The 21,577-nt window shown below is 41.8% G+C and overlaps 1 protein-coding gene across 3 annotated transcripts; it reads left to right on the top strand.

The window, feature by feature from the left end:
- The first annotated feature begins 5,700 nt into the window (after window positions 1-5,700).
- On the top strand, window positions 5,701-17,254 carry mtmr8 (myotubularin related protein 8). 3 transcript variants are annotated; one of them, XM_023967343.2, is made up of 14 exons: window positions 5,701-6,093; window positions 6,552-6,674; window positions 6,981-7,143; window positions 7,263-7,420; window positions 7,597-7,725; window positions 8,831-8,965; window positions 9,060-9,192; window positions 9,364-9,473; window positions 9,658-9,783; window positions 9,918-9,967; window positions 10,156-10,356; window positions 10,480-10,608; window positions 10,760-10,886; window positions 10,980-17,254. In XM_023967343.2, the coding sequence occupies exons 1-14, from the start codon at window positions 6,070-6,072 to the stop codon at window positions 11,184-11,186; spliced, it is 1,815 nt and encodes a 604-aa protein (XP_023823111.1). In that variant the 5' UTR covers window positions 5,701-6,069; the 3' UTR covers window positions 11,187-17,254. The 3 variants fall into 3 exon arrangements, with proteins under 3 accessions (XP_023823111.1, XP_023823110.1, XP_023823112.1); XM_023967342.2 differs by having other exon boundaries at window positions 5,703-6,093; window positions 10,977-17,254; XM_023967344.2 differs by lacking the exon at window positions 5,701-6,093 and having other exon boundaries at window positions 6,645-6,734; window positions 10,977-17,254.
- The last annotated feature ends 4,323 nt before the right edge of the window (window positions 17,255-21,577 follow it).

Genomic DNA, 21,577 nt, shown 5'->3' with positions numbered 1-21,577 from the left:
AGGCTGTACCAGCTTTAAGTTACAGTTTTTTTAACAGTGGCCATGTAGGCTACTGTGGCTATTTCATCATAATGTAGGRCTACCAGTGGCCTACCATCAAAAACAATGGAGAAAATGCATCCCATAACATTTTACCATGGAAATAGCTATTCTATCATTCAGCCTACAGTAGCAGCCAATGTGTAGTGTTCAACGTAGGCCTACATTCCATGAGACTTTTGAAAAAAACATGGAGGGCTTGACATTAACCTGTTTATCCACTTGTCCTTCAGACAAGGAGGTGACTGAAAATGTTATTGTATTGATGCAAGAAAACACTTTACAAAATAAAATACATTATTATTCCAATACCATTATTACATATAATGGATGTCACGTTCCTGACCTGTTTTCTCTTGTTTTGTATGTGTTTAGTTGGTCAGGACGTGAGCTGGGTGGGAATTCTATGTTGTGTGTCTAGTTTGTCTGTTTCTATGTCAGCCTAGTGTGGGTTCTCAATCAGAGGCAGATGGTAGTCGTTGTCTCTGATTGAGACTCATATATAGGAGGCTTGTTTTGTGTTGGGAGTTTGTGGGTGTTTGTTACCTGTCTCTGTGTTTGTGGTCTGCACCAGATAGGTCTGTATCGGTTTTCACGTTTGTTATTTTYTAAGTTGTTTGTAGTGTTCACTTGTTCTTTAATTAAACATGTTGAGCACTGGCTACGCTGCATTTTGGTCCTCTCCTTCACCCCTGGAAGAAAACCTTTACAATGGACAAATTATGTTACCCTTTGCCTATTGGCTACTTAGCTTATTCAAGCCTGTCTCAAAATACAACACTGCCCAGTTAAGATTTTAAAAAAGCTCTTTACTTGACATGCTTTCCAAAGATGCCTAGAAATGTACACATTTTGTGCTCTTGTAGGAATCATTCCCCTGTTGCTGACTACAAATTATCTATAACTGGGCTAATAACTCAATAACTAGCAAAGGATATGATCAAAATGTGCACACGTGGCTACATGCAGCTCTCGCTTTGATTTCAAAACAAGCATCTACTCATGACCGCTCATGCTGTAAACACAGTTCAGTTCAAAGTAAATGGCACAGATCCATATATGGAATGGTCTATTTGCATATAGGCCTACTGAAGCTCTGATTGTTTATGTCGCACTGGTCTCTGTAGAGTATGAGCTGAGTAGTGTGTGTCAATGCAATAGAATCGTAATCCGATGCGTTCTGCCTACAACAAAATCTCTTGCATAGTTTGTTTTGTTTCGGTATGTTGCATTGAAAATATTATTGTGTTGCTAATATATAATATTGTGTTGATTCGATCACAATTGCCACAGTAAAGGGAAACGTTGATAGTATTAACAGGAAACACTGTCACGCCCTGACCATAGTTTGCTGTGTATGTTTCTATGTTTTGTTTGGTCAGGGTGTGATCTGAGTGGGCATTCTATGTTGTATGTCTAGTTTSTCTATTTCTATGTGTTTGGCCTGATATGGTTCTCAATCAGAGGCAGGTGTTAGTCGTTGTCTCTGATTGGGAACCATATTTAGGTAGCCTGTTTTGTATTGTGGGTGATTGTTCCTGTTCGTGTGTTCCTGTGTTTACTATTTCGGGACTGTTGCGTCTTTGTTTATTTCGTCAGTTTATTGTTTTTGTTTGTTGTTTCAAGTATCATTATTAAAATGGATACTTACCACGCTGCATCTTGGTCCGACATTTCTTACTCCTCAGACTACAGTTACAAACACTCTAGAACAGTGACCACCAACCTTTTTTGAGTCAAAATGCAAGCCGAGATCTACCTCTCAGATTTTTTTTAACATTACTTTAAAAAAAAAACGTAAGCAGTTGCAACATTAACCAATTAAAAACAGTACTGTAGCAATGAGGTTTGTGCAGTAAGACATAGGCCCAATACATTATCACAGTATATTGGCTTCGCTTGAATTGACCTGCCAATGCATTGTTGTTCGGGCCATTTTTTWAAATTATATTTAAACATTTGAGGTAGGCTATATGATCAGACCGGTAATAGATCCGTTGTTGTATTACTTGTGAGGCACAGCTGAGTTATCATACATTTAAATAATTTGCTTTTTATTGTTATTTTACTGGGCTGAGGTGCCTACATCTGTGGTGTAAAGTACTTAAGTAAAAATACTTTAAAGTACTACTTATCAGGTTTCAGGTAAGACCCAAGTGCAGACTGTGTTGTAGTAACAATGTTTATTGCAACAACAGGGGCAGGCCAACAACAGGTCAAGGCAGGCAGGGGTCGATAATCCAGAATAGTGGGGCCAAGGTACAGTACGGCAGGCAAGCCCAGGCCCAGGGTCAGGTCAGGCAGAGGTCGATAATCCTGAGTWGGSGCAAAGGCACAGGACGGCAGGCAGACTCGACTCAGGGCAGGCAGGTGGGCTCAGAGTCAGGACAGGCAAGGGTCAAAACCAAGAGGAAGCGAAAAAAGAGACTGAGGGAAAAGCAGGCGCTGAAACAAACCCCTGGTTGACTTGAATAAACCAGATGAACTGGCAACAAACAAACAGTGACTACAGGTATAAGTACCCAGGGGATAATGGGGAAGATGGGTGACACCTGGAGGGGGGTGGAGACAAGCACAAGGACAGGTGAAACAGATCAGGGCGTGACATACTTAAGTAGTTTTTTTTGGGTATCTGTACTTTACATTACTATTTATATTTTTGGCAACTTTTACTTTTACTTCACAACTTTCCTAAATAAAATAATGTTCTTTACTCCATGCATTTTCCCTGACACCCAAAAGTAGTTGTTACATTTTGACAGGAAAATTCCAATTCAAGAGAACATCCCTCGTCATCCCTACTGCCTCTGATCTGGTGGACTCACTAAACACAAATGCTTCGTTTTTAAATGATGTTTGAGTGTTGGAGTGTGTCCCTGGCTATCCATCAATAAAAAAACAAGAACATTTTGCTGTCTGGTTTGCTTAATATAAGGAACTTGAAATGATTTATACTTTTACATTTACTTTTGATACTTAAGTACATTTCAGCAATTCCATTTACTTTTGATACTTAAGTATATTTAAAACCAAATACTTTTAGACTTTTACTCAAGTAGTATTTTACTGAGTGACTCACTTTTACTTGAGTCATTTTCTGTTAAGGTTTCTTTACTTTTAGGGAGAGAGCAGCAGACTGAGGGTCCTCTCAACATCCRTCCACTCTCCCTTTCCTCCACTGACACTGACCAAAAAGGGACACCGTCTTCCAGCTGATGGGGCGACTCGAGTCTCATCGAGTCTCGCCGCATTATTTTTGCCTCATGCACAAATTCATGTTGTTATTCATATGAACAGAGAAAGTGAAATATTCCTCGATATTAAAAAAGACCCAAGCCGCTAATAATAACAACAGCTCAAGCCTACAGATACACTCTCCTACTCAATCTTTACTGCTGCACTGCTTGTTGTAGCACTGAGTGGAAATAGGAAGAATGCACATTTTATGGCTTATAAAAGTGTTGAATACATGCACATTTTGTGGCTTATAAAAGTGTTGAATACAAAGTGTTGACTGTGCTGAGTAAGAATTTAAACATGAACTCACTCGTAAAAACAGCAACTATTTGCTGTATTCGTTGACAGTCTCTCTAGTCATGGTTTTAAACGTTTMGAAATATCACAGTATCAATTTTGCTGTAGCTTTCTCTTACACTTGCTACAATACTGCAGACACGATAATCTGAGCAATTCGATTGGCCAGCTGTAGACCTATAGTGCACTTGATTTGCTCTCTGGGCCCGCCGGGAAGGCAGAGTTTATACCTTCAGACACATGAAATGGTTCAAAATGACAACAGTTTGCCTTCCTGGCGCGCAGGGCAGTTGAATCAGGTGCATCTACCCCCAAGAGCCCAAAACGAATAAACCAAATAGGAACACAAGGCTTCATCGTTGGGTTTTTTACAGAAATGTTTGGCGATCGATTTAGCAATGCATTGGAGATCGACCGGTTGGTGACCAGTGCTCTAGAAAGTTGAGTGAAGTTCAATCTCGTGCTTCTCTCTGTGGGCTGATCTTTCTGCGCGGCAGTCTCAGTCATCGATTGTGCCGTCTGGCACCAGATTGCTATAATATATGATGTGGTTAGCTGATACAGTAGCCTATCTAAAATATTATATCCAGGCGCTGTAAAATCTGGCATGCATCAGCAACGCCTGGGCAGAGGAACACGCCCATTATAAATATCCATCTTGACATTCCAGAGCAATAGTAATGGTGTCTTTTTTTAGGGACTAATGGCGGCTAACTCCGCCATGGCTCGTTGGCCGAAGCCGATGGGGAAATTAATGGGCTTTTTGTACTGTTTTTGGATAAACGCCGAAAATAAGGTCTGTGGTAAACACAGGTTTAGGAGATCTTTTACATTTTGTTGAATGAGAGTATCTTAATCTGCAACATCACTTTTTGTGAATGTTTAAGCATTTAATCAAAACAAGCACATAAAGCACACAAAGGCTTAATAATTAATGAAAGTAATTTTAACTGACTGATAATTATCTCATAGAACAAAAGGTATAAGATCTCCTAAACCTGTGTTAACCTCGGACCTTATTTTCAGTGTATATCCCCAAATACCCATTCACCTCCCCCATYGGAATAGCCAACTAACTATACAATGGTGGATCAATTTACTTCTACCAGATGCCTTTTCATTAGGTTTTGGCGCTGAAGACCATTGCGCTATGTTTTATCTCCTTGAAGACCATTCAAAAAGTCTACAAAACTACAGGCTACTTGATCCATCACTTGCAAAACATATTTTGCATAGTTTATTTGCTTTCAGAAAACAAGGAGTTCTCATAGACCACCAGGGTAAAAAAAAAAACTACATTTACATGTTGCTTATGAGTGCATTTCACAATACTTTTAGATTATAACTAGATTGTAAGATCTGTATGAATGTCCTACTTAATATACTGTTTGTGTCATCATCGCAAATCAACTGTGTTTTACAAAAAAAATACAAATAAACCAGTATAATGGCTCTTTGGCTAGCTTTGCTTCCAGCCTGTCAATGAGCGTTAGCATTCAAACTAACAACGGCTGCATCCAAAATAGGTATTTTGCAAAGATCACAACCAAATATAATCTGAGCAATTTTTCAAGCAATAATCCAAATAACATTGCAAGCGTATTACAACCCCAAAACGTTTTTGTTGTTTATAAGTAATAACTAKGTAAATATAGGCTATACATAACGGGTACAGATGGTGATGGCTTTCTTTCTGCATCCTAAAGTCCCGTGCTTCTGTGCGTGACGTAGTATGTGTCATGTACTGAAAAGGGGCTTATACAGTGAGTGATTTTCTTTGAAAGCATTCATAACCTTTTCTAAACATAATTAATTAAAGCTTTAGGTTATATATTTTTTTTWAAACAACATCGAGATTACAACAAAAGCATAAACAAGAGTAGGATGTTCTTATGATTTAATCAAGCGTTGTATTTCATATAATTGAAAGTACCAATTTTGCAGCTGTACAATAATATCTCACATCAGCACAACTTTGGTATTTTACCCTTGCTAAAATCAGAGCAAATTGACAAAAATGGAACAGTGATGAGGGTGTGTTTGAAAAAGCCAATAAGCTGTCTCAGCAAATGCATGTAATTGATGTCCAGACATTTTGTACACATACACATGCTGTACAAAGGCACACTACTAAGTCATGCATGTGTCTGGTAGGCATTTCTTTCATGTGCAAATGGTCCTACTGTAGCACAAATGACACATGGCTACGCTACATGAATTTGAAAACTGCTACACTGTAAAATTTTACTAACTTTGTAACATTTCGCTTGAAACAGGAGGACCCTGCTAAAAGTTCCAAATATAGAGGAAGTTCCTTACAAATTAGGCGACCTTGAACGTACCAACATTTTATTGCTAGGCTGGCTGCCAAGGTAGGAAGGCAGAATTACAGAATGTGCAAATTTTCTTCGGGAAATAGCAACCGACAATAAGAAAAAAGTCGCTTTTAAAAAATGAKTCTTGTTTAGATCAGCACCCATTTCTTGGCATTGGACGATGGAGCACATTTTAACGCCAAAGGTAGGTGGCCACTAGCTAACGTTAGCCAGTGATGCTAACTGGCAATAACTAACGTTAGTTAGCTAGCAACTACGCTAACATTACCTGACTTCGTTATCTAGCATGTTACGTTTCATAGGATAGTTTTAAAACGGAATCATCTGCCTGCTCTCTGATTTAGCTACATAACACTGTTAAGTTAGTAATGTTTGATTGTTAGCTAGCTAGCTACTATAGTTGTCATGAGACTGACAGTCGCAACAGCAAGTAAGCTAGCTAGTTAACTAAAGTTACATTCCTGCATGTCAGCACACCTGTGTTGGAACCTCTAGGTCTCCAGGATTTCCTGGTGTTGGTTTTAGTAAGAGTGCTTGGAAATTATTTCTCAGCCATTCATTCACCTGTTGATAWTTGTTATTCCCGAGAATGGCATGTGGTGACTCAATCTGTCCTAATGTCGTTTTTATTTGAAATGACAGGTGGAAGAAGTGAAATTGTTGGATCGATACACTGCAAAGAAGCCAGCCATTGGCACTCTCTATCTAACAGCAACCCATCTAATCTTTGTGGAGACCTCCTGTAACACTCGCAAGGAAACCTGGGTATGACACTTGCTCAGAGAGCATGCCAAGGGTTGAGCGCCAAAGGGGTGTAATTGCCTGGTATGAAAGCAACCCATGGCCCTTTCCCATACTATGTACACCTTCACTGTTCACATATATGAAGGCACTGGATAGGATGTAGGCTAAGTTGGTGTGTAAGCAACTATATGCCCCTTGGTAGCAGGGGTGGTGCCACAAATATTAGGCCTACACCTATCTGGGTTTCTGCCAATATTGAAGTGGTAGGGAACTTAAAAGCCAGGACTCAAGATTAATCGTTTTTGGTTTCTCTCTCATCTTCACCAGATGTTACACCATCTCATAGCCACAGTAGAGAAACTCCCTCTTACAGCCATGGGATGCCCACTTCACATTTCCTGCAAGAATTTCCATGTGGCTCACTTTGTCATTTCCAGTGAGAGGGACTGCCAAAATGTTCATCAGTCCCTGGTCAGACTCTCCCAACCAGGTACTTACAGTAGCATTCCAGATCAACCCTCCTCCCTTTCGGGGAAAAACACAATTATGATCCACTGTTAATATTTATACAATTCGTCTTTACAGTAACATTGGACATTTTTTTTATAGGGAAAGTGGAAGAGTTGTATGCTTTTCTTTACAACCCAAAACAAGATGATGATGAGAGAAGAAATGGTTGGGGCTTTATTGACTCAGCCATGGATTTCAAAAGAATGGGATTGCCCAATGAGTTTTGGGAAATGACAGACCTCAACAAGAACTATGAGGTAAGTTAAGCAAACATATGCCTTTCAGACTCTTTATTGGATTTGTTTTTTTGTCAAACAAATGCTGTCTTGCCTCCCCCATGCAATTCTTTAGTTTTGCATTAGCTCTTTCATCAAGCAAAGGCATTTGCAACTAATGCATGCACACGTTGTTTTGTTCCCTCTGGATTGCTTAGCTTTGCAGCACATATCACTCAGAACTGGGCATTCCTAAAACCGCAAGCAAGGGCACAGTCTTTGGGAGTGCCAAATTCAGGAGCAGGGGGCGCATTCCTACTCTCTCCTACTACCACAAGGAAAGTAATGTAAGTTCAGACTCTCCCTTATTTAATGCAAGGGTCAGTCTCATCTCTGCTCATGCTATACTTACTGTATCTGTTAACCTTCCTGTTGTGTTCGTTTCACYTTAATTAATTCTGTTTTCCCAGTCCAAAATGACCGTCCCATTATAACTGATTAAAAATCCATAATAATACATATATTATCACCAAATGTTGTTAGAACTTTTTATCAACTTAAGTTCTTGTGAACATTCACATGTTTTGAACTTCTATTTGCTATTTATGGCCTGTAGGCCTCATTGACCTGAACTCATACAACTAGTTTTTGAATTTAAAAAAAGCATAATGTTTGGATTATTTTGACTACAAATACTCAGATGAAACATATTGTCCACTGGTGAGGACTCTCCTCCTCACCAGTGTCATGATCAAAGATATGGTCAAGAGCCTCACATACAGTATATCGTTTGGTCATTGTGCTGCCACAGAATGAATCGTGAGCAAGGTCTCAAAAAAGCTTTATGTACCAGAGCTGTGAGAAATTTTTTATATATTATTGAGACAATGTTGCAATTGTTTGTGAGAATGCCAATAGGTGTGGTTCCCGTTTGGGGGAAGATTCTATTGGGGAAAGGTTCCCGTGGGGGTTGCCATGGAAGCCAAGAAGGGGAGTGAGGTGTGTGTGTGTGTGCGTGCGTGCGTGCGTGCGTGCGTGCGTGCGTGCGTGCGTGCTCAAACACACATGCATTTGGGGGTCTGGGAGAGGAAGTGTGTCCATCTGATGAATGGGCATGTGCCTGAACTCAATTTTATACATTAATTGTAGTCTCACCCATTCATTTCTAATGACTGGTCATTTTTGACCGGGAACACCACAGGTGTACAAAAGTTAAATAAAACACACAAAATGTAATGAAAATTATCAAAATGTATTTTGTGTGTTCAGATGCCCGGTGTGGACAAAGTCATGGAACCTTATGACAATCAGATTAAATTAACTACATTTTCCATAGGGAACTTGTAAATCGGTCCAAATCGACCGGAACACAGCAGGAGGGTTAATGATTACAATGGCATTCCAAATGCACTTCATGGTGAAGCTGTTTTTGGTTCCCCCCTCATCTACCAGGCTGCCATTTGCCGCTGTAGCCAGCCCCTGTCCGGGTTAAGTGGTCGATGTGTAGAAGATGAGGAGATGCTACAGGCAATCAGCCGGGCTAATCCCAAAAGCACCTTCATGTATGTGGTGGATACCAGGCCTAAGGTAATAAACACACTTTCAGATAATTGTATTGCTAATTTCCCCTGTATGTTTCATTTGCCACATCCTAACCTGAACCATCCTGTTTTTTCCCCAGTTGAATGCCATGGCCAATAGAGCAGCAGGGAAGGGATACGAGAATGAGGACAACTACTCAAACATCCGCTTTCAGTTTGTGGGCATTGAGAATATCCATGTCATGAGGAACAGTCTGCAGAAGCTTCTGGAAGGTTACTGTCATTGCTCTCACATTAAAACGATGAACCATAATCATCGGATGTACTTATTAATCATTTACTAAAGTGAAAAGTCATTTTGCAMCATGGACTAAAGACCAGGCAAAGTTCATGCTCGACAAAGTCAAGTTTATAAGGTGCTTAGTTCTCATCTTCTGTTTTCAGTGTGTGCTATGAAGTCTCCAACAATGAGTGACTACTTGACGGGACTGGAGAATTCTGGTTGGCTGCGTCACATCAAGGCTGTGATGGATGCTGGAGTATTTCTTGCTAAGGTAATAGACATCCTGCCATGTAGCGATCTTCTTAGTTCAATATAAACGCAGCAACACATTCTTATTTAGTACCTATAACCTTAGAAATGTATGAAAACAAATGATATTTTTTTCTCTGTATCCATCTAGTTTTTTAAACTAGCGTGTATGATGTGGTTCTGAGCTATCCTTTGTCTCTGCTAAGGCTTTGGCTGAGGATAAGGCTAGTGTGCTTGTACACTGCTCAGATGGCTGGGATCGCACAGCCCAGGTGTGTTCTCTGGCCAGCATCCTCTTGGACCCCTTCTATCGTACCATTAAGGGACTCATGGTGAGAACAGAGTGGTTTGCTTACAGTATCTTGACAATATGAGTATTTGTGTGCTGGACAGCACAGTTATTGTCTACAAAATATAATAATTTGAACACTATTTAAACTCCCGTTCTGTTTATTTCTTATTTTAGGTTTTGATAGAAAAAGAATGGATATCTATGGGTCATAAATTCACGCAAAGGTATTAACATCTAATATATTTGGAACAAGGCTAATCATCTAACCATGTTGGTGTCTACTAAATTACACAACTTTGAGACGAAAACAACTGAACTATCGGACAAGCTAAAACCCAGATAAGTCTTAACATAAGATCTTCATGGTGTACATAGGACATAAGAAGATAACAGATATAATATTGAGTTGCAGGTGTGGGCATGTGGATGGGGATCCCAAGGAGGTGTCCCCTGTATTCACCCAGTTCATTGAATGTCTTTGGAATCTCATGGAGCAGTACCCCTGTGGATTTGAGTACAACGAGAAGTACCTTTTGGAAATCCACAACCATGTTTACTCCTGCCAGTTTGGAAATTTCATTGGCAACTGCCAAAGAGAGCGAGAGGAGATGCGGTGAGGAGTCCCTGAAATAAACTGCAGTGCCTATGCAGACATCTGATTTCCTTTTCTGTAATAGTAATTTCCGATTTGGAGGTTTTAATCTGTTCGTGAACAATTTATCCTTTAAATTTTCAGACTTTATGAGAGGACCTTCTCCGTTTGGCCGTTTCTCTGGGAGAACCGCCATCAGTACAGAAATCCTCTGCACAAATGCTCATTAGGGAGGGAGGTTCTGAGGCCAAGCACATTGCCGTTGAATTTCAAGTAAGTTCTCATTGGTTTCCTGAGTTTTCCACTATGAGCAAATCAATATATTGTCAATGTACATGAGCAATAGCTGTACAGAGTATTTTTTTCAAACATTTGAATTTGTGTTTAATTTGATAGAATACCAATTGCATTATTTATTTGACAGGTTTTGGTGTGGCATGTATAATCATTTTGACAAGGGCATGCAGCCAAAGCAGTCCATTCTGGATCACCTGTTAACCATWACACAGAAAAAGGCAGAGGGTGAGAAGAAAATGACAGATCTCCAGAGAGTAAGTGGATATAGATTTTTCTAATGGCACATGTAAAAGCTTTCTCGGGTGGCTTGAATACATTTCTCCAATGTTTTCATTCCTCTGTAGCAGTTGGCAGTCATGGATGGGGTTCTGGCAGATCAGGGCAGTCCAACAGGCACGCCACCTGAACAAACCTCTTTGTCTCCTGAATCGGTTAGCCACACAGCCGAAAATGCTAAACCACTCATGAATGGCGCTGCAGTGGAGGAGGCTGAAATAGAGTTGGTGCCTACTGCAGGGAGCGAGAAGATGGAACCAGTAGCTATAGAAAATTGAGTTACTGCCACAAAGGGCACAGTTGTTTCCATGGAGATCAAAGATGTCAGAGGAGGGACAAAGTTCCTCTGAAATAACCACTGAAGCAGTTAAGCTTGTGGCCTGATTATCCAATCTGTTAGTTGACTGAGAAAATTACAGCCTTATTGATGAAACAAATTCTGATCCAATTCTTTAGCAGCCATAGAAGTTAAACATTTATTTAACAATTTTAAGAAGAGGTCAACCTTTTTGGGGGGATAAATACAGTGTCTTTGGAAAGTATTCAGACCGCTTGACTTATTCCACAGTTTGTTACGTTACAGCCTTATTTAAAAAAATTACATAAGTATTCAGACCCTTTACTCAGTACTTTGTTGAAGCACCTTTGGCAGTGATTACAGCCTCGAGCCACACGCTTAGTACACCTGTATTTGGGGAGTTTCTCCCATTCTTCTCTACAGATCCTCTCAAGCTCTGTCAGGTTGGATGGGGAGTGTCGCTGCACAACTATTTTCAGGTCTTTCTAGAGATGTTCAATCGGGTTCAAGTCCGGGCTCTGGCTGGGCCACTCAAGGACATTCGGAGACTTGTCCCGAAGCCACTCCTGCATTGTCTTGGCTGTATGCTTGGTTTCGTCAGACCAGAGAATCTTGTTTCTCATGTTCTGAGATTCCTTTAGGTGCCTTTTGGCAAACTCCAAGCGGCCTGTCATGTGCCTTTTACTGAGGAGTGGCTTCCGTCTGGCCACTCTACTGTAAAGGCCTGATTGGTTTGGCCGGGCGGCCAGCTCTAGGAAGATTATTGGTTTTTCCAAACTTCTTCCGTTTAAGAATGATGGAGGCCCTTCAATGCAGCAGAATTTATTTTGTACCTTCCCCCAGATCTGTGCCTCGACAGAATTCTGTCTCGGAGGTCTACGGACAATTCCTTTGACCTCATGGATTGGTTTTTGCTCTGAAATGCCCCGTCAACTATGGGACCTTTTATATAGACAGGTGTGTTCCTTTGCAAATAATTTTGTCAATTGAATTTACCACAGGTGGTCTCCAAGTTGTAGAAACATCTCAAGAATGATCAATGAAAACAGGATGCACCTGAGCTCAATTTCGAGTCTCATAGCTGAATACTTATGTAAATAATGTATTTCTTTTAATTTTTTATACATTTWWAAAAAAAATGTCTAGAATCCAGTTTTTTCACTTTGTCATATTGTGTGTAGATTAGGGGGATTATTTTTTTAAATTTTTAATCCATTTTTTGAATAAGGCTGTAATGTAACAAAATGTGGAGAAAGTCAAGGGGTCTGAATACTTTCGGAATGCCCTATATATATATATATTTATTTTTTTTTGTAAGTTATATAAAGTTTGGACACCTACTCATTCAAGGGTTTTTCTTATTTTTTTTCTACTTTGTAGAATAACAGTGAAGACAAACTAATAACACATATGGAATCGGGTAGTAACCAATAAAGTGTTAAACAAATCAAAGTATATTTTTATATGGGGCGGCAGGTAGCCTAGTGGTTAGAGCGRTGGACTAGTAACCYAAAGGTTGCAAGATCGAATCCCCGAGCTGACAAAGTAAAAATCTGTCGTTCTTCCCCTGAACAAGGCAGTTAACCCACTGTTAACTGCCTTGAATTTGATCTTAACTGACTTGCCCAGTTAAATAAAGGTAAAATATATATTTGAGATTCTTCGAGGTAGCTACCCTTTGCCTTGACAGCTTTGCATTGTCTTGGTATTCTCTCAACCAGCTTCATGAGGTAGTCACTTGGAATGTATTTCAATTAACAGGTGTGCCTTGTTGAAAGTGAATTTGTGGAATTTCTTTCCTTAATGCGTTTGAGCCGATCAGTTGTGTTGTGACAAGGTAGGGTTGTTATACAGAAGATAGCCCTATTTGGTAAAATACCAAGTCCATATTATGCCAAGAACAGCTCAAATAAGCAAAGAGACAGTCCATCATTACTTTAAGGCATGAAGGTCAGTCAATGCAGTTTCTTCAAGTGCAGTTGCAAAAACCAAGTGCTATGATGTAACTGGCTCTCATGAGTAGGACCGCCACAAGACCCAGAGTTACCTTCATTAGATTTAACTGCACCTCAGATTGCAGCCCAAATAAATGCTTCACAGAGTTCAAGTAACAGACACATCTCAACATCAACTGTTCAGAGGAGACTGCGTGAATCAGGCCTTCATGGTCAAATTGCTGCAAAGAAACCACTACTAAAGGACACCAATAATAAGAGACTTTCTTGGGCCAAGAAACACGAGCAATGGCTATTAGACCGGTGGAAATCTTTCCTTTGGTCTGATGAGTCCAAATTTCCGATTTTTGGTTCCAACRGCCGTGTCTTTGTGAGACGCAGGGTAGGTGAACGGATGATCTCCGCATGTGTGGTTCCCACCGTGAAACATGGAGGAGGAGAAGTGGGGGTGCTTTGCTGGTGACACTGTCAGTGATTTATTTAGAATTCAAGGCACATCACAGCATTCTGCAGAGATACACCATCCCATCTGGTTTGCTCTTAGTCCCACTATCATTTGTTTTTCAACAGGACAATTACCCAACACACCTCCAGGTTGTGTAAGGGCTATTTGACCAAGAAGCAGAGTGATGGAGTGCTGAATCAGATGACCTGGCCTCCACAATCACCTGACCTTAACCAAATTGAGATGTTTTGTGATGAGTTGGACTGCAGAGTAAAGGAATAGCAGCCAACAATGCTCAGCATATGTGGGAACTCCTTCAAGACTGTTGGAAAAGCATTCCAGGTGAAGCAYGTTGAGAGAATGCCAAGAGTGTGCAAAGCTTTTATCAAGGCAAAGGGTGGCTACTTTGAAGAATCTCAAATATAAAATATATTTGGATTTGTTTAACACTTTTGGGTTACTACATGATTCCATATGTGTTATTTCATAGTTTTGATGTCTTCACCATTGTTCTACAATGTAGAAAATAGTAAAAATTGCGACCAAGCTTTAACTTCCTGACTGATGTCTTGAGATGTTGCTTCAATATATCCCCATCATTTTCCTGCCTCATGATGCCATCTATTTTGTGAAGTGCACCAGTCCCTCCTGCAGCAAAGCACTCCCACAACATGATGCTGCCACTCCTGTGCTTCACGGTTGGGATGGTGTTCTTCGGGTTGCAAGCCTCCCCCTTTTTCTTCCAAACATAACGATGGTCATTATGGCCAAACAGTTCTATTTTTGTTTCATCAGACCAGAGGACATTTCTCCAAAAAGTACGATCTTTGTTCGTATGTGCAGTTGCAATCCGTAGTCTGGCTTTTTTATGGCGGTTTTGGAGCAGGGGCTTCTTCCTTGCTGAGCGCCCCTTCAGGTTATGTCGATATAGGACTTGTTTTACTGTGGCTATAGATAGTTTTGTACCGGTTTCCTCCAGCATCTTCACAAGGTCCGTTGCTGTTTTTCTGGGATTGATTTGCACTTTTCGCACCAGAGTATGTTAATCTCTAGGAGACTGCTGCGTGGTGTTTATACTTGCATACTATTGTTTGTACAGATGAACGTGGTACCTTCAGGCGTTTGTAAATTGTTCCCAAGGATGAACCAGACTTGTGGAGGTCTACAATGTTTTTTCTGAGGTCTTGGTTGATTTCTTTTGATTCTCTCATGATGTCAAGCAAAGAGGCACTGAGTTTGAAGGTAGGCCTTGAAATACATCCACAGGTACACCTCCAATTGACTCAAATGATGTCAATTAGCCTATCAGAAGCTTCTAAAGCCATGACATAATTCTTTTGAATTTTCCAAGCTGTTTAAAGGCACAGTCAACTTAGTGCATGTAAACTGACCCACTGGAATTGTGATACAGTAAATTATCAGTCTATAAACAATTGTTGGAAAAATGACTTGTGTCATGCACAAAGTAGATGTCCTAACCGACTTGCCAAAWCTATAGTTTGTTAGCAAGAAATTTATGAAGTGGTTAAAAACGAGTTTTATTGACTCCAACCTAAGTGAATGTAAAATTCCGACTTCAACTGTAGATACTTCAAACACTTAATAAAGTTGTCATAATGCTCAGACAGCAGGTTAACAGGGCCAGACTGAATCAAGGATACTGAAATACTCCCCTAACAAAGGGAATATGCTGTATAAGTATAGACCAAAGTTTGGTTTGATTTTGCGATGTAATGATTGTTAAAGGTGCAATATGCTGAAATCGCTCTGCCATTTCCTGGTTGCTAAAATTCAAATAGTTTGCCTTATATCAGTGTCACAAAACAGTCATTGTGTAGAGAATCATTGCACCATCTATCCCGCTAGTAAAATATGTTTTCCATAACCAAAAATATTGTTTTTTTAGCTGTTTGAAGCTGGTGTACCAAAACGAAAGTGAAAGACTCAAACAAAACTTAAGAACGAGAAGCATAGAAGTAGTGCACATAGAACAGATATACCGCTTCTTAGACTTGCTTTTAATGAGAATGACAGCTCTGTAACTCACTTTTCTATGTGACTTTGGTTGGGTCGCCCAAAAAGTTACATATTGCAGTTTTAATGAGAGAGATTCACTGAAAATAGTTGTTTTTGTGCATTTTATAATGCCCTTTTATTGTACTGCAACAATACTGAATATGCTCTACATGTGTCTTTGGTATTTGCAACAACATTTTAATGAATTGATATCTGCCTTTTTCTTGAAATGCCATTTTGTTAAAAGGGACCAAATAAATGCAAAACTCTGTTTATGTAGAAAGAATAGCACAGTCTGAACAAATTGCAATGCATGGATCTTTTTCAAACATGTCAGAGTACAAAAGAGGCTGTACCAGAGATGAGGCATGTGTGAATTTAAAAGCAATGATCAAATGTGTTCTTTATATTTTTTAGCAGGTTTTTCTAGAATATTGAGGCCAGTAATATAAAGTGTTCTCTCTCGTTTGTGATTTCAAGGTTGTGATAATTTGTTGCAGTTGATCACAAACAATGCATTATTTCCAACAAAAGGATTGCACTTTTATTTGTTTGAGTTGCCATACCACATTTTTACGGCAATATTGTATCTGAATGGACTGTGTGTCATTGTAGCATGGAGCAAATTACATTCTGTTTACATTCTCCAAGCCAAAATCAAGTGCAACCTGTGAGATGCAGCAAGAAAAAAAACACCAGCCAGAGGGTGCAACCATTTCCATTATTTCAGGGGGCTTTGAATGTGAGAAGTTCATTCTAGTGTATAAAGGGAATTTGTAAGCAGTTAAATTGATATAATGTAATGGAAATGTGTAGGATGTTAAATGTAAAGGGAATTTAATATACTGCAATGTCACTGTGCAGGAAGAGCAATCAATTTTCAATCAAAAGTTGAGCAATGAACACAACGCTGATGAGAACAATTTCTGTACAATATAATTTTCCCGACTATTGTAAAATGTTTACCCAAAATGTGTGTGTGTGATGGTATTTGTTTTGAGCTAGAGAATCATGTGTTGGACTCCTAATTGAATCCCTTTGCTTAATGATGGGCATTTTGTCTTTTCCGTTGACCCTTTTGTAAATGATCAGAATATAGTGACTTGCAAAAGTATTCATCCCCCTTGGCGTTTTTCCTATTTTGTTGCATTTACAACCTGTAATTTTTATTTGGATATCATGTAATGGTGTTACACAAATTAGTCAAAATTGGTGAAATGAAATGAAAAAAATTACTTGTTTCAAAAAATTCTAAAAAGAAAAAATGGAAAAGTGATGTGTGCATATGTATTCACCCCCTTTGCTATGAAGTCCCTTAATAAGATTTGTTGCAACCAATTCCCGTCAGAAGTCACATAATTTGTTAAAGTCCACCTGTGTGCAATCTAAGTGTCACATGGTATGTCACATGATCTCAGTATATATACACCTGTTCTGAAAGGCCCCAGAGTCTGCAACACCACTAAGCAAGGGGCACCACCAAGCAAGCGGCACCATGAAGACCAAGGAACTTGCCAAGCAGGTCAGGGACAAAGTTGTGGAGAAGTACAGATCAGGGTTGGCTTAWAAAAAAAAATACCCAAAATGWTGAACATCCCACGGAGCACCATTAAATCCATTATTTGTCACGTTCCTGACCTGTTTTCCGTTGTTTTTGTATTTTGTTTAGTATGGTCAGGGTGTGAGTTGGGGTGGGCATTCTATGTTATGTGTTTCTATGTTGGGTTGTTTAACTAGCCTGATATGGTTCTCAATCAGGGACAGGTGTTTTACGTTTCCTCTGATTGAGTACCATATTTAGGTAGGCTGTTCACACTGTTTGTTTGTGGGTGATTGTTGCTGTGTCTGTGTTTGTTACACCACACGGTACTGTCTCGTCTCGTTCATTTCGTTCTTTCCTGTTCGTGCGTTCTTCGTTTTATGTAGTTCTCATGTTCAGGTCTGTTTAATGTCGTTTGTTTTGTAATTATCAAGTGTATTTTCGTGTCAGTGTTCGTCTTGTCAATTAAATTCCTCATGTATTCATCACCCGCTGCGCCTTGGTCCACTCTCTCACCAAAAGACGACCGTTACAGAATCACCCACCACAAAAGGACCAAGCAGCGTGTCAAGCAGCAGCAGGAGCAGCGCATACAGGATTCTTGGACTTGGGAGGAAATACTGGACGGTCCCGCAAGTCAAACCCAAACATTTCTTGGGGGGGGGGCTACAACGGAGTGTGGCGAAGTCAGGTAGGAGACCTGCGCCAACTCCCAATGCTTATCGTGGAGTGCGAGAGTACGGGCAGACACCGTGTTATGCGGTAGAGCGCACGGTGTCTCCTGTACGTGTGCATAGCCCGGTGCGGGTTATTCCACCTCCCCGCACTGGCAGGGCTAGATTGAGTATTGAGCCAGGTGCCATGAAGCCGGCTCAACGCGTCTGGTCTCCAGTGCGTCTCCTCGGGCCGGCATACATGGCACCAGCCTTACGCATGGTGTCCCCGGTTCGCCTACACAGCCCAGTGCGGGTTATTCCACCTCCCCGCACTGGTCGGGCTACGGGGAGCATACAACCAGGTAAGGTTGGGCAGGCTCAGTGCTCAAGGGAGCCAGTACGCCTGCATGGTCCGGTATATCCGGCGCCACCTCCCCGCCCCAGCCCAGTACCACCAGTGCCTACACCACGCACCAGGCTTCCAGTACGTCTCCAGAGCCCTGTTCCTCCTCCACGCACTAGCCCAATGGTGCGTGTCTCCAGCCCGGTACCACCGGTTCCGGCACCATGCACCAAGCCTCCTGTGTGTCTCCAGAGTCCTGTGCGCCCTGTTGCTGTTCCCCGCACTAGCCTTAAGGTGCGTGTCCTTAACCCGGTACCTCCAGTTCCGGCACCACGCACCAGGCCTACAGTGCGTCTCAGCCGGCCAGTCTGCCGTCTGCCCAGCGGCGCCTGAACTGCCCGTCTGCCCAACGCCGTCTGAGCTGTCCGTCTGCCAAGCGCCGCCTGCGCTGCCCGTCTGTCCTGAGCCTTCAAAGCCGCCCGTCTGTCCTGAAGCCTTCAAAGCCGCCCGGCGTCTGTCCTGAGCCTTCAGAGCCGTCCGTCAGTCAGGAGGCAGCCAGAGCCTTCGCCAGACAGGAGCAGCCAGAGCCTTCCGCCAGACAGCGCCAGACAGAGCACCAGAGCTTCCCAGACAGGAGCAGCCAGAGCCTTCCGCCAGACAGGAGGCAGCAGAGCCTTCCGCCAGACAGGAGCAGCCAGAGCCTTCCGCCAGACAGGAGCAGCCAGACAGGAGCGAGCCAGAGCCTTCCGCCAGACAGGAGCAGCCAGAGCCTTCCGCCAGACAGGAGCAGCCAGAGCCTTTCCGCCAGACAGGAGAGCCAGAGCCTTCCGCCAGACAGGAGCAGCCCTCCAGTCATGAGCTGCCCTCCAGTCATGAGCTGCCATATAGTCCAGAGCTGCCTCTCTGTCCGGAGCTGCCCTTCAGTCCGAGAGCTACCCCTCTGTCCTGAGCTACCCCTCTGTCCTGAGCTACCCTCTGTCCTGAGCTACCCTCTGTCCTGAGCTACCTCTCTGTCCTGGGCTACCTCTGTCCTGAGCTACTCTCTGTCCTGAGTTGTCTCCTCTATTTAGGAGGGGCCTAGGTGAAGGTTCCTGGACCAGGGTCGGGGGAGAGGGTCGCCACTCAAGGGACGCTAAGGAGGGGGACAAAGACAATGGTGGAGTGGTGTCCTCGTCCTGCGCCGGAGCCGCCACCGCGGACAGATGCCCACCCAGACCCTCCCTTGAGTTTTAGGGGTGCGCCCGGAGTTCGCACCTTGAGGGGGGGGGGGGGTTCTGTCACGTTCCTGACCTGTTTTCCGTTGTTTTTTGTATTTTGTTTAGTATGGTCAGGGCGTGAGTTGGGGTGGGCATTCTATGTTATGTGTTTCTATGTTGAGTTGTTTAACTAGCCTGATATGGTTCTCAATCAGGGACAGGTGTTTTACGTTTCCTCTGATTGAGAACCATATTTAGGTAGGCTGTTCACACTTTGTTTGTGGGTGATTGTTGCTGTGTTTGTTACACCACACGGTACTGTCTCGTTCATTTCGTTCTTTCCTGTTCGTGCGTTCTTCGTTTTATGTAGTTCTCATGTTCAGGTCTGTTTAACGTCGTTTGTTGTTTTGTAATTATCAAGTGTATTTTCGTGTCAGTGTTCGTCTTGTCAATTAAATTCATCATGTATTCATCACCCGCTGCGCCTTGGTCCACTCTCTCACCAAAAGACGACCGTTACATTATTAAAAAATGGAAAGAATATGGCAACACAAACCTGCAACACAAAGGGCAGCCCACCAAAATTCACAGACCAGGCAAGGAGGGCATTAATCAGAGAGGCAACAAAAAGACCAAAGATACCCCAATCTCCGCTGTGGAGCTTTGCAGCTCCTTCAGGGTTATCTGTCCATAGGACCACTTTAAGCCGTACACTGCACAGAGTTGGGCTTTACYGAAGAATGGCCAGAAAAAAGCCATTGCTTAAAGAAAAAAATAAGCAAACATCTTTGGTGTTCTCCAAAAGGCATGTGAGAGACTCCCCAAACATATGGAAGAAGGTACTCTGATCAGATGAGACTAAAATTTAGCTTTTTGGCCATCAAGAAAAACGCTATCTGGTGCAAACCCAACACCTTTCATTACCCCAAGAATACCATCCCCACAGTGAAGCATGGTGGTGGCAGCATGCTGTGGGGATGTTTTTCATTGGCAGGGACTGGGAAACTAGTCAGAATTGAAGGAATGATGGATGGTGCAAAATACAGGGAAATTCTTGAGGGGAAACCTGTTTCAGTCTTCCAGAGATTTGCGACTGGGCCGGAGGTTCACCTTCCAGCAGGACAATGACCCTAAGCATACTGCTAAAGCAACACTCGAGTGGTTTAAGGGGAAACATTGAAATGTCTTGGAATGGCCTAGTCAAAACCCAGACCTCAATCCAATTGAGAATCTGTGGTATGACTTAAAGATTGCTGTACACCAGCGGAACCCATCCAACTTGAAGGAGCTGGAGCAGTTTTGCCTTGAACAGGCAAAAATCCCAGTGGCTAGATATACCAAGCTTATAGAGACATACCCCAAGAGACTTGCAGCTGTAATTGCTGCAAAAAGTGTCTCTACAAAGTATTGACTTTGGGGGGGTGAGTAGTTATGAATGCTCATGTTTTGTTTTTTTGTCTTGTTTGTGTCACAAAAAATATTTAGCATCTTCAAAGTGGTAGGCATGTTGTGTAAATCAAATGATACAAACCCCCCAAAATCTGTTTTAATTCCAGGTTGTAAGGCAACAAAATAGGAAAAATGCCAAGAAGGGTGAATACTTTCGCAGGCCACTGTAAATGTTTGATTTCTACAACTAAAATGGTTTGTAGTTGGGATACCAGTTATAAATGGAATTGGACGTTTCCTGCCGAGTATGCAATATTGTCCAGGGATAATCAATATGCTATGGAGCTTTTGCCATGTTGATAATGTGTAGCCAGTTTAAGTATCCCTTATCCCCTCAGTTTACAKCATTTACAAATAGGCCTGTTGAAAACAAAGTGTGGTGAAAATGAGTACAGTAGCCATCTTGTATACTAGACAGGAGTAGAAGTAAATAGCCCATGAGCCAGGGGTGTTGGTCGGGCTCACCTGGGGGTGACAAGTTATCCGTAATTTTCTTAAAGGTCTATGAGTTGGAAAATGTGTGATAGCAGTGCAGCAATGGGTGATCTCTTGTGTTTCTTTCGCCCTCCATCCCTTTAAAGGAATTCTCCTGTACTTTTTTTTACACATTTAGCCAGTAGTTCTGAAAGTAAATCTCACAAGCCAAAAGTGGTTCCTGAAAATTGCGTACTACGTCTAGGGGTGTAACGGTTCACCCTACCTACGGTTCAGTACGTTTTGCGGTTTTGGAATCACGTTTCGGGTACAGTGGAAAATTAAATGCCAACATTT

This window comes from Salvelinus sp. IW2-2015, linkage group LG23 (assembly GCF_002910315.2).
Source record: "Salvelinus sp. IW2-2015 linkage group LG23, ASM291031v2, whole genome shotgun sequence".
Classification (NCBI taxonomy): Eukaryota; Metazoa; Chordata; class Actinopteri; order Salmoniformes; family Salmonidae; genus Salvelinus; species Salvelinus sp. IW2-2015.
Note: the sequence above shows the minus strand (reverse complement) of the source record. Positions and strands in the feature narration are given on the sequence as shown.